This window comes from Clupea harengus, chromosome 24 (genome assembly GCF_900700415.2).
Source record: "Clupea harengus chromosome 24, Ch_v2.0.2, whole genome shotgun sequence".
Taxonomy (NCBI): Eukaryota; Metazoa; Chordata; class Actinopteri; order Clupeiformes; family Clupeidae; genus Clupea; species Clupea harengus.
The window spans coordinates 12,743,404-12,753,403 of record NC_045175.1 but is presented as its reverse complement, the minus strand read 5'-3'; the positions used below and the strand labels follow the sequence as shown (position 1 = coordinate 12,753,403).

At 41.3% G+C, this 10,000-nt stretch overlaps 2 protein-coding genes across 4 annotated transcripts in view; both read right to left on the bottom strand.

The window, feature by feature from the left end:
- The window catches only part of LOC122128747, a 3,833-nt gene extending 750 nt beyond the window's left edge, over window positions 1-3,083 (bottom strand). Inside the window, exons 1-4 of the mRNA XM_042703482.1 lie at window positions 2,874-3,083; window positions 1,752-2,078; window positions 1,143-1,226; window positions 182-295 (exon numbers count right to left, since the gene is read on the bottom strand). Coding sequence (XP_042559416.1) covers window positions 182-295; window positions 1,143-1,226; window positions 1,752-2,078; window positions 2,874-2,919 — 571 coding nt within the window. The 5' untranslated portion in view covers window positions 2,920-3,083. The remainder of the gene's footprint in view (window positions 1-181; window positions 296-1,142; window positions 1,227-1,751; window positions 2,079-2,873) is intronic.
- A 4,586-nt stretch (window positions 3,084-7,669) lies between these two features.
- The window catches only part of LOC122128797 (CMRF35-like molecule 1), a 2,761-nt gene continuing 430 nt past the window's right edge, over window positions 7,670-10,000 (bottom strand). The window contains exons 2-5 of one of the 3 annotated variants that reach the window (XR_006151616.1): window positions 8,762-9,073; window positions 8,461-8,529; window positions 7,948-8,204; window positions 7,670-7,916 (exon numbers count right to left, since the gene is read on the bottom strand). Coding sequence is in view for 1 of the 3 variants with exons in the window: in XM_042703615.1 (XP_042559549.1) it covers window positions 8,134-8,204; window positions 8,461-8,529; window positions 8,762-9,073 (452 nt within the window). In the remaining 2 variants the exon portion in view is untranslated. Of the gene's footprint in view, window positions 8,205-8,460; window positions 8,530-8,761; window positions 9,074-10,000 lie in introns of all 3 variants that reach the window. The other 2 variants (XR_006151617.1, XM_042703615.1) reach the window with 2 other exon arrangements.

The window sequence follows — 10,000 nt, the reverse complement described above, 5'->3', positions numbered from 1 at the left end:
TGTGTAAGTCAGAACGTATCTGTCTGTATGTGAGTGTGTGGCTGTCAGTGTGTGTGTGTGTGTCTGAATATGTGTGTGTGTGTGGTGTGTGTGTCTGACAGTGTGTGTGTGTGTGTGTGTGCGTGTGTGTGGTGTATGTGTGTGTGTGTGTGTGTGTGTGTGTGTGTGTGTGTGTGTTTACCCTCTGATGGTCTATCGCTTCTCTTTGTCTTCTGGATGTAGAGTAGGATCAGTGTGAACACCAGCACTGCGGCTGCAACCACTGCCACACCTGTGCTGATCTGCACTAAGTCACCTGGATTCAACAGCACACAACACACAACACAAGAAAACATTATTGTCCATACAACATACAACCTTAGCATTTTACTTGTGTAGCATAATATAGCATGGATTATCATAGCATAGCATTGACTAGTACTGAAATAATAGAATACTTAATAGCAAGACATGGCATAGCACAACAGTGCAGCATTGCATAGAATAGTAAAGCATAGACAGTATAGTATAGTATAACATAGCATATCATAGCATTATATAGTATAGTATAGAAAATCACATTACATCACAGCATAGCATAGCATAGCATAAAATAGCATATAATAGCATAGCATAGCATAGCATAGCATAACCTAGCATAGCATAGTAACGCCTAACATAGCATAGCATAGCCTAACATAGCATAGTAAAGCCTAGCATAGCATAGCATAGCATAGCATAGCATAGCACAGGTGACCGTTTAATATACTATGGTAAAGTATGTAGCATAACACAGCAGAAGTACAGCAATGAGTATGACAAAACATGTCATATTGTATAGCATAGTATAATATAGTATAGCACAGTTTAGTATACTGGGATATAGTAGGGTATAATATAGAACAGTATAGTAAACTAGGGTTTATCATGATATAACATAACACAGTTTAGCATACTATAGTATGCCATATTGAATTCCACTTGAATGGACACATCATGCCACATTGATGTTTCGCCACACCCAAGACTTGTATGAGTGGGGATAAGAGGGTGAAGAAGGCAACACACAGGAAGTGGTGAAAAGCAACACACAGGAAGTGTGCTATAGGTCAGAGTGGAAGAGCATGAAGGTGGGGAGGGGGACGTGCCACATAACTGCTTACCAGGAGCTGGGGATGCAGACCGGATGGATACAACTGTTACTGGGGGAAAGGTGGTTGTTTCGGCAACTCTCGCTTTTGTGGGTTCTTAAAAGAGAAAGAGAGGAAGGAAGAGAGTTCTAAATATAACTGAGCAACAGTCAGCCTTCTTTAGCAGTCACTTGCGCATGGAGTGTGTGTGTGTGTGTGTCTGTGTCTGTGTGTGTGTGTGTTAGTGTGTGTGTGTGTGTGTGTGTGTATGAGTGTGTGTGTATGTGTGTGTGTATGCGTGTATGTGTGTGTGTGTATGTGTGTGTGTGTGTGTGTGTGTGTGTATGTGTGTGTGTGTGTGTGTGTGTGTGTGTCTGTGTGCATATGTGTGTGTGTCTGTGTGTGTGTGTGGGTGCGTGTGTTAGTGTGTGCGTATGTGTGTGTGTGTGTGTGTGTGTGTGTGTGTGTGTGTGTGTGTGTGTGTGAGTATGTGTGTGTGTGTGTGTGTGTGTGTGTGTGTGTGTGCGTATGTGTGTGTGTCAGACAAGGTCACTCTCTTTGTAAAACTTCGGACATTCAGTTGTCTCTTTTACGAATTCAATCTCTTTTATCAACATGAAAATTCTGTTTGTTTGTAGGTACCTGTCTCTTCATGAACCTCAAGCTTGGTCTCCTGCCCATCTCTGTCTTCTGCTGCTTCCACTCCACACACATACGTCCCAGTGTCATTGAGGGTCAAGGGGAAAATGTGCACATCAAACTTGCCACTGTTTTTGTCATCATTCAACTTGTATCGCCCAACCGTAGTCCAACCCATCCATCCATCAGATCTAATGAGTGTGATACTGACATTATGGTCTCGCTTCTTAAGGTATTTGGGGGAGTCTTTGTACGCAGTATCATATGGACAGTTAAAGATGGCCATCTTTCCAACAAGTTTTCTTGTCCTCTCTGCCTCACATCTCTCCACTGGCAAAGAGAGAGAGACAGAGAGAGAGAGAGAGAGAGAGAGAGAGAGAGGGAGAGGGAAAGGGATAGAGAGGGAGAGGGAGAGAGAGAGAGAGGCAAATGTGAGATAAGTTATAGCCCAGGACCAAAAGTTGCTTGTGCTGATTGTCACATAAGTCATCACTACATTGAGCGTGTGGGTTGTGTTTTGCATCAGACAACAGACAGGATAAAGAAATGAGGGCTAGAGAGAAAGAAAGAAAACGTATTAAAAACAGACATATTTGTTATCCTTTAAGACCATGTACACGAATCAACAACAACAATAGTAATAATAATAATTCAAATAATAATAACCATCATGTTATTAATGCGGGCTGCTGTTCAAAATAGTATCATGCCCTACAATTGCTCCTACAACCAAACCACAATCTTCCACACTGGCAGTCGATGCTTTTTATTTTTTTTACTGCATGACACCACATAAGCATGACGTGGGACAGCCATTCTCCCTGCACAATGCTGAGAGAGAGAGGGAAGGAGAGAGAGAGAGAAAGACAGAGAGGGAGAGACCAACCAAAGAGTTGGCTGCTATCTGTGATGTACACACGTCTGTGATGTACACATGTCTACACGTTAACTTCATGACATACTGTAGATTTAGGGTTTTATTCTGTTAACCACACGGAACTAAAACACAAACATGCCCTCAAATATCTCTAGTCCTTTGTTCCATCACAATTAACCACAGTGAATCTTGCTGCTCTTTCGTACAGCGCATCCCGACAGAATTGAATTGCTTAAGAAACCACATACCTGAAACAAGAGAAAAGATGACGAAGAATATGCTGTTCCAAAGCATCCTTTGTTCCTTGATGTGATGCGTATGTGTGTCTCTCTTTAGGTCCCCAAGCCTCCTTTAACAGCGACTTGAATGTGGAGTGTGTGGCTAATCGGTCCGTGTGTGTGTGTGTGTCTGTGTGTGTGTGTGGTTAATATGACCATCAGAGCCCCTTTGCTTGCTGCTCTTGGAGAAGAGGCGTTTCATATCAATGGGTTTCGTTTGGTGTCAGATAAGGATGTGGTTTTGTGTTAAGCGTTCCTGTGAACTCTTTATGACCCTTCTCTAAGTTATAACTACACACATGGCATAGACAAACACACACACACATATACACACACACACACACAGTCACACATACACACACACACACACAAATAGCAAACACCATACAACATACACCATACAAGACTTTGTGACAGGCGCAAATTTATTTTATAAACCTACACACTATCTGTGTCTATTTCTATATCCGTTTTGGCCTTCCTCTGACATACACTCACACACTCACACACCCACACACACTCACACACCCACACACAGTCTACAGTTCAGTTATTACTTGAGTGAGCTTCATTGAAGTAATATTGGATTGCGAGAACAAACATTTTAACAGACTGTGTGTGACATGAGCAAAGCATTTGACACATGAATACAAACAGAAAGAAACTTTCACTGGCTGATCGTGATACTCTTGATACCCCCCCCCCCCCCCCCCCAAACTGGGAATGAGTTTCATAGAGCTAATACCCTCCCATCAAACATTTTATACCTACACAGTAGATACCTATACTGGCTCCTAGTGATCAAAGTCAGTATTGCACTCAGCTTCATCAATCAGAATGTTGATAATTGGACTGCAGCTTTCATGGACTGTGCCTGCATGTACACATCAATCAAACCATGATCTATTCCATACCAAGTCACATATAAACTGATATGAAGTGGCCCATTCACTCTCCATTCTTGTCTGTGACTTCTTTTTAAATGAAAAGTAGTACACAGAAATAAACAAACTTAAAAAAAACATACATTAGAGATATCTTAACAGACACAAACAGAGGCTGTGTTTAATTAGTTTATTTCCTGAGATTCTGGTTTACCTCTTTTCATCTTTGATAACATTAACATGTTTTCTATTCTAGGCACACCACTGGTCATTTCACCAATATGCTTATGGTTTCAGTGCAAACCCTCCAGTTTTAGGCACAAGCACAAGCAGAAGCACTAGTGTCCAGCTCTCCTTCATCAGTGCCAAAAGCTTCAAGAAGGACCAGCTCTCTTTCATGAGCCAAAAGCTTCAAGAAGGACCAGCTGTGGCGGCCTTTCTATGATTTCTAATTTTCCATCTCCAAGTTCCAGTCAAGGCCGTGGGTCTGGTCAGCAGGTAGTGGATTACGCACTCTCGATACTCCAAAAGTTGAAAGAATAATCCATTTATTTTGGCTCCAAAAAGGTGAACATAAACGAGTAGTAAATTCAAACAATAAAGCAAAGTTAACTACAGTAAACTAAAAAGGCTAAACTAGTATCGAAAAGTGGTCAAAAAACTGTATCTTTTACACGCCTCTAGACCCAACATTTTGCTATCCAGTCATCTCCTAATGAGCTATCCAGGTGACACTTCTAATAATCCGTCCAGGTGAAATCTACTGATGAGCCGTCCAGGTGACAATAATTAATGGGCGGTTCAGGTGACAAATTAACAATCCTAAAGTTCAATTAAATGGTAGTCCAATATGCAGCTAAAGAAACAATATGCAAACACAGAAACAATATAATCATATAACACAGTCAAAGTAACCCAGGGCCAATGCAAACTTATATCTGGACAAAAATGTGCGAAACGGCTACAACACCAGCTCTCTTTCATGAGCCAAAAAGCTTCAAGAAGAATCACATGACAGGATGAGAACTACTGAAATGTGTAGGAGTGGATTGGTCTTGCTTCATCCTTCCATTGCAATTACATGACATTCATTCATTGGCAATACAATTCTGATTCTGATTCTGATTTGAAATCACTGTAAACTACCCACAGCAAGATGAGTAAATACACAATAGTTAAATGGCATGCTACAGGGATAACAGATACATTCTCAGAGGATGTTTTTAAATAGATACATTGGGCAGATATAAATTAATACATTAATAAGTAATTAACTGGTAACAAACTGAGCTACAGGAACAGTGCAATACGAACAGAAAATGACTGTAATGTGGACTTAACAGTGAAATAATAATAAAATGTAATAATGTAATAATAATATAATTAAATATTATATTAATTATATATATATAATGACAGAAGCGTATGGGCAGATGTAAGAAACAGAAAACAAAATATAAAATAAAAAATCAAACCTTCTTTTAGACTCCCTGAGGCTCAGCCCCTAACTTTCTTTGTCTTTTCCTCCTTAAACCTAAATTCAAGCCCTTGTATGTGTATGCCCTTGCACTATAAATGAAGTGGGCTTTCTCTCTAGAGGTTGATGCTGGAGTATAAGACTGATCTCTCTCTCCCTATCCCCGGGGGGCTTTGTCCTTTGTCTCCCCCTGCTGGCGGATCAGTGAATCTCACGGTGGCGTACTGGAGAGAGTCTGGATTCTGATTGGACGGCAGTTGAACGTTGGCGTAGATGGTGGAGGGGTCTGTGCTGGGTGGGGCGGGGCTGGAGGTGGAGACGTGAGGATTGAAAGTGATGTCAGAGTAATCACACTGACCCTGGGCAGAGACACAAGGAAAAGATGATGTCATCAACATGAGCTATCAGATATCATGAGATTGCTTTAGGCTCATGCACACACACACATACATACGCACACACACACACACACACACAAACACATACATACGCATGCACGCGCACACACACACACACACACACAAACACACACGCTCTCACTCACACACACACACACACACACACATTTTACCTGTTGAGTATTTCCTGAGTCAGTGTTAGGTCTGTGTCCAGCAGGGGGATCTGTGAGAAACCCAAAACACAATGAACCAAACAAAAAGGGCCATTTTTACAAAGGGTGTTTTTCTCTCACACGTGTTTAACTTGGCAATCGCACGGCTATCAGGGTGATTATCCAAGAGGAGTTTAGTTAGTCACCTGTAACTAAATGAAAAAAACGTAAACGTCCTCTGGGGGTTTGTTTTATGGGTGTCTAATGCAGTTGTCTGGGCAGTTGGCAAAATAGATGCACTGTGAATACTCGAGTTCGCTCATGAGGAGATACAAGAACAATGTCTCTGTCAATGGGAATTCCAAACATTTGCCAATAATTAGATTAGATTCAACTTAATTGTCATTGCACAGAGTACAAGTACTGAGACAACGAAATGCAGTTTAGCATCCAACCAGAAGTGCAAAATAGCAAAAAAGTGCAGAGTATGTGCATATGTAAAGTGGAGTAAGTGAATAAATAAATATATATATATATATGTACAGTAAGAAATAGATATGTAATATGAACAGAATTGGGACTAGCAGCAGTTGAGGTACAATAACAGCAATCCGCTCAAATTTCATTGTCTTCTGAACTATATAAAATGTATACAATTATGAAATGTATACTTTTTTAAATAGTGACATGAAAGTTTATAGTGAAATGTCAGAATGGACGGCGATGTCTCAACTGCAGTCTAACCTTCACACTGTACTCACACAACATGGCACATTTGATAGGCCGTACTATACAGGTCTGTCTCAGCCAATAGAACGAGAGCCCATGCATCAGGTGATTCATTTTGAACACTGACCATCGTGTGATTGGCCAAGATAGACAGGGACACGTGCAGACTGAATTATGGGTGAGCGACAGTGAGCGAGTGAGTAGGTGAACGAGTGTGAGTGATTGATAATGAGAGGTGTGAGTGTGTGAGTGATTGATCATGAGAGGTGTGAGTGTGTGAGTGATTGATAATGAGAGGTGTGAGTGATTGATCATGAAAGGTGTGAGTGATTGATCATGAGAGGTGTGAGTGTGTAAGTGATTGATAACGAGAGGTGTGAGTGTGTGAGTGACTGATAATGAGAGGTGTGAGTGATTGATCATGAGAGGTGTGAGTGTGTGAGTGAATGATAACAAGAGGTGTGAGTGTGTGAGTGACTGATAACGAGAGGTGTGAGTGTGTGCATGAGTTATAAAGAGTTATAATCTCACCCAATGACTTCCTGCCTCTGGTCCTCTGTGTGTAGAGCATGAACAGACTGAGCACTAACAGAAACACCACCGCAGCGAGCCCGGCACATATGTATACAACACCACCTAAACAACATAATAAGACATTAACACAACACACTTTATAGATACAACACCACCTAAACAACATAATAACACATTAACACAACACACTTAACAGATACAACACTATCTAAACAACATAACAAGACATTAACACAACACACTTTACAGATACAGCACCACCTCAACAACATAATAAGACATTAACACAACACACTTTACAGATATAATAGATTACACATCTGCTATATGACTCAAACACTTGCAGCAAACTCCTGAGTAGACATTATCACTCTTTAACACTCTTTACAGACACCAGCGTGTACTGCTGTATGCATCAACTCCACTGCATCCAGATTTGCACTAATGCACAAGAGCTCACTTGATCAATACATAAAGACGTTGTCACAACACTGACCAGAGACACACAGCTGCTGTGTGCATCAATACTACATCATCACCGGCACCCATGCACACAGGATCACCTGAGCGGCACAACACCATATTACCAACCTATATATAACCACAACACCATATTATCAACCTACATATAACCACAACACCATATTATCAACCTACATATAACCACAACACCATATTATCAACCTACATATAACCACAACACCATATTATCAACCTACATATAACCACAACACCATATTACCAACCTATATATAACCACAACACCATATTATCAACCTACGTATGACCATAACACCATATTATCAACCTACGTATGACCATAACACCATATTATCAACCTACGTATGACCATAACACCATATTATCAACCTACATACGTATAACCATAGCAGTCACTGCAGAGATGAGATGAGCGACTATACGCCTGCTATATGCACCAACACCCTATCACGCCACAAACTAGACTTAACGTTTGAAATGCAAATGATAAATGGGTGTGCAGATGAGTGGGAAGGGTTGGTCCAGTACAGGGAATGCCTCTGTGACAGTGAAGGACTAACCTGCTCCATCTTCCTCTCTGTGCTCAGGAGGTCTGAGAGACGTGTGTTCAGGCCGTGTGGATTTGGCTGTGGGAAGTGAAAAACAGAAAAAAAGAGAAACGTTGTAGATATCTTTTTTTTTTTTTGATGGTGTGGTATTGAGGAAGTGTAAGCTTTCCTGTGTTGACTGATTGCCTTATCTAACACATTTCTGCATACATATCACATACTTGTCACATACCTGAATACAAACCCACAAAAATACATACCATCACATACTTGACACATACAAACATACAAACATACAAACATACAAATATACAAAATCATACATATTACATACTTGTCACATCCCTAACTGTTGTTTTGGAAGGTCTGTGAGAAGATACACCTGGTGTAGTGGATGGGACTGCTATCAAAGTAAAGAGTTAAAGAGAACAATAAACAATACATCATAGATTATATGTACTGAAAGTGTTGTTCATCAGAAAAATAAATGTGTCAAAGTGAACCAAAATAAACAAAGAGCATCAGACACTGCCATGTTAATTTACACTAGAGCTTGGAAAGTTCTGCACACAACAAAAACAAATCCCAAACCAAAAACCTGAAAACTACTGCAAAGAAATACAAACTAAACTCACCAGTGATCACCTGTAAAGTGATTGCTTTGAATGTGTTGAGTATGGAGCGTTCCACTCCACAGTAGTATTTCCCAGAGTCTGTCAATCTCACTTTAAAGATGGTGACGGTGAACTCTCCATTTCCACGATCAACCAGAGAGAATCTTTTTGGAGGAGACTGATCATCAGATTTGACAAGGGTATCTGTCCTTGTATAACACGGGTCTTTGCAGAAGTATTTGATGTTGCCATCTGCAAGTGTATGAGAACAAGTGATTTTGGCATCTTGTCCCTCTCTTACAGTGATGATGTCAGACTCCACACCACCCAGAACTGTTTAGGGAAGGAGAAAGGCAGTCAGTGGAATAAACACTTAGATGACATGATCCTTTCACCTGTAGACATTAACACACACACACACACACACACACACACACACACACACACACACACATACACACACACACACATACACACACACACACACACACACACACACACACAGACACACACACACACACATACACACACACACACACACACACAGACACACACACTCACAGAGGAAGAGAGAGGAAGAGAGAGGGAGCGAGAGAGGAAGAGAGAGAGAGAAAGAGGGAGTGAGAGATAGAGGGAGAGAGAGACAGAGAGGAGAGGGAGAGGAAGAGAGAGAGTAAGAGAGAGAGAGAAAGAGGGAGTTATAGATAGAGGGAGAGAGAGACAGAGAGGAGAGGGAGAGGGAGAGGAAGAGAGTGAGAGAGAGAGAGAGGATAATAGGACCAGGTGGTGACATGAAACAAACTCTCTGCCTCCGCCTGCAACATGGTGTTGGTCAATCTAACCCTGTTTCTCTCCCTAAGGCTCTCTATCTCTCTCTCTCTCTCTGTTACACTCTCTCTGTCTCTCTCTCTTTCTCTTCCACTGTCACTCTTTCTATATATATCTCTGCCTCTCTCTCTCTCTCACACTCTCTCTATCTATCTCTCTCTCACACACTCTCTCTCTCTCTCTATCTCTCTCTCTCTCTCACACACTCTCTCTCTCTCTTCCTCTCACTCTCTCTCTCTGGTAGGCTATTTCTGTCTACCTTTCTGTTTCTCCTTCTCTCTCTCTGTCTGTTTCTCTCTCTGGACGTCACACACACTTGCATGCACACATACACATGCACCTACACAGGCACCCACAAAGGCCCACACATGGGTTCTGGATGAGCAAAACCATGAAATGGAACACTCCCTCCCCCCTACACACACACACACA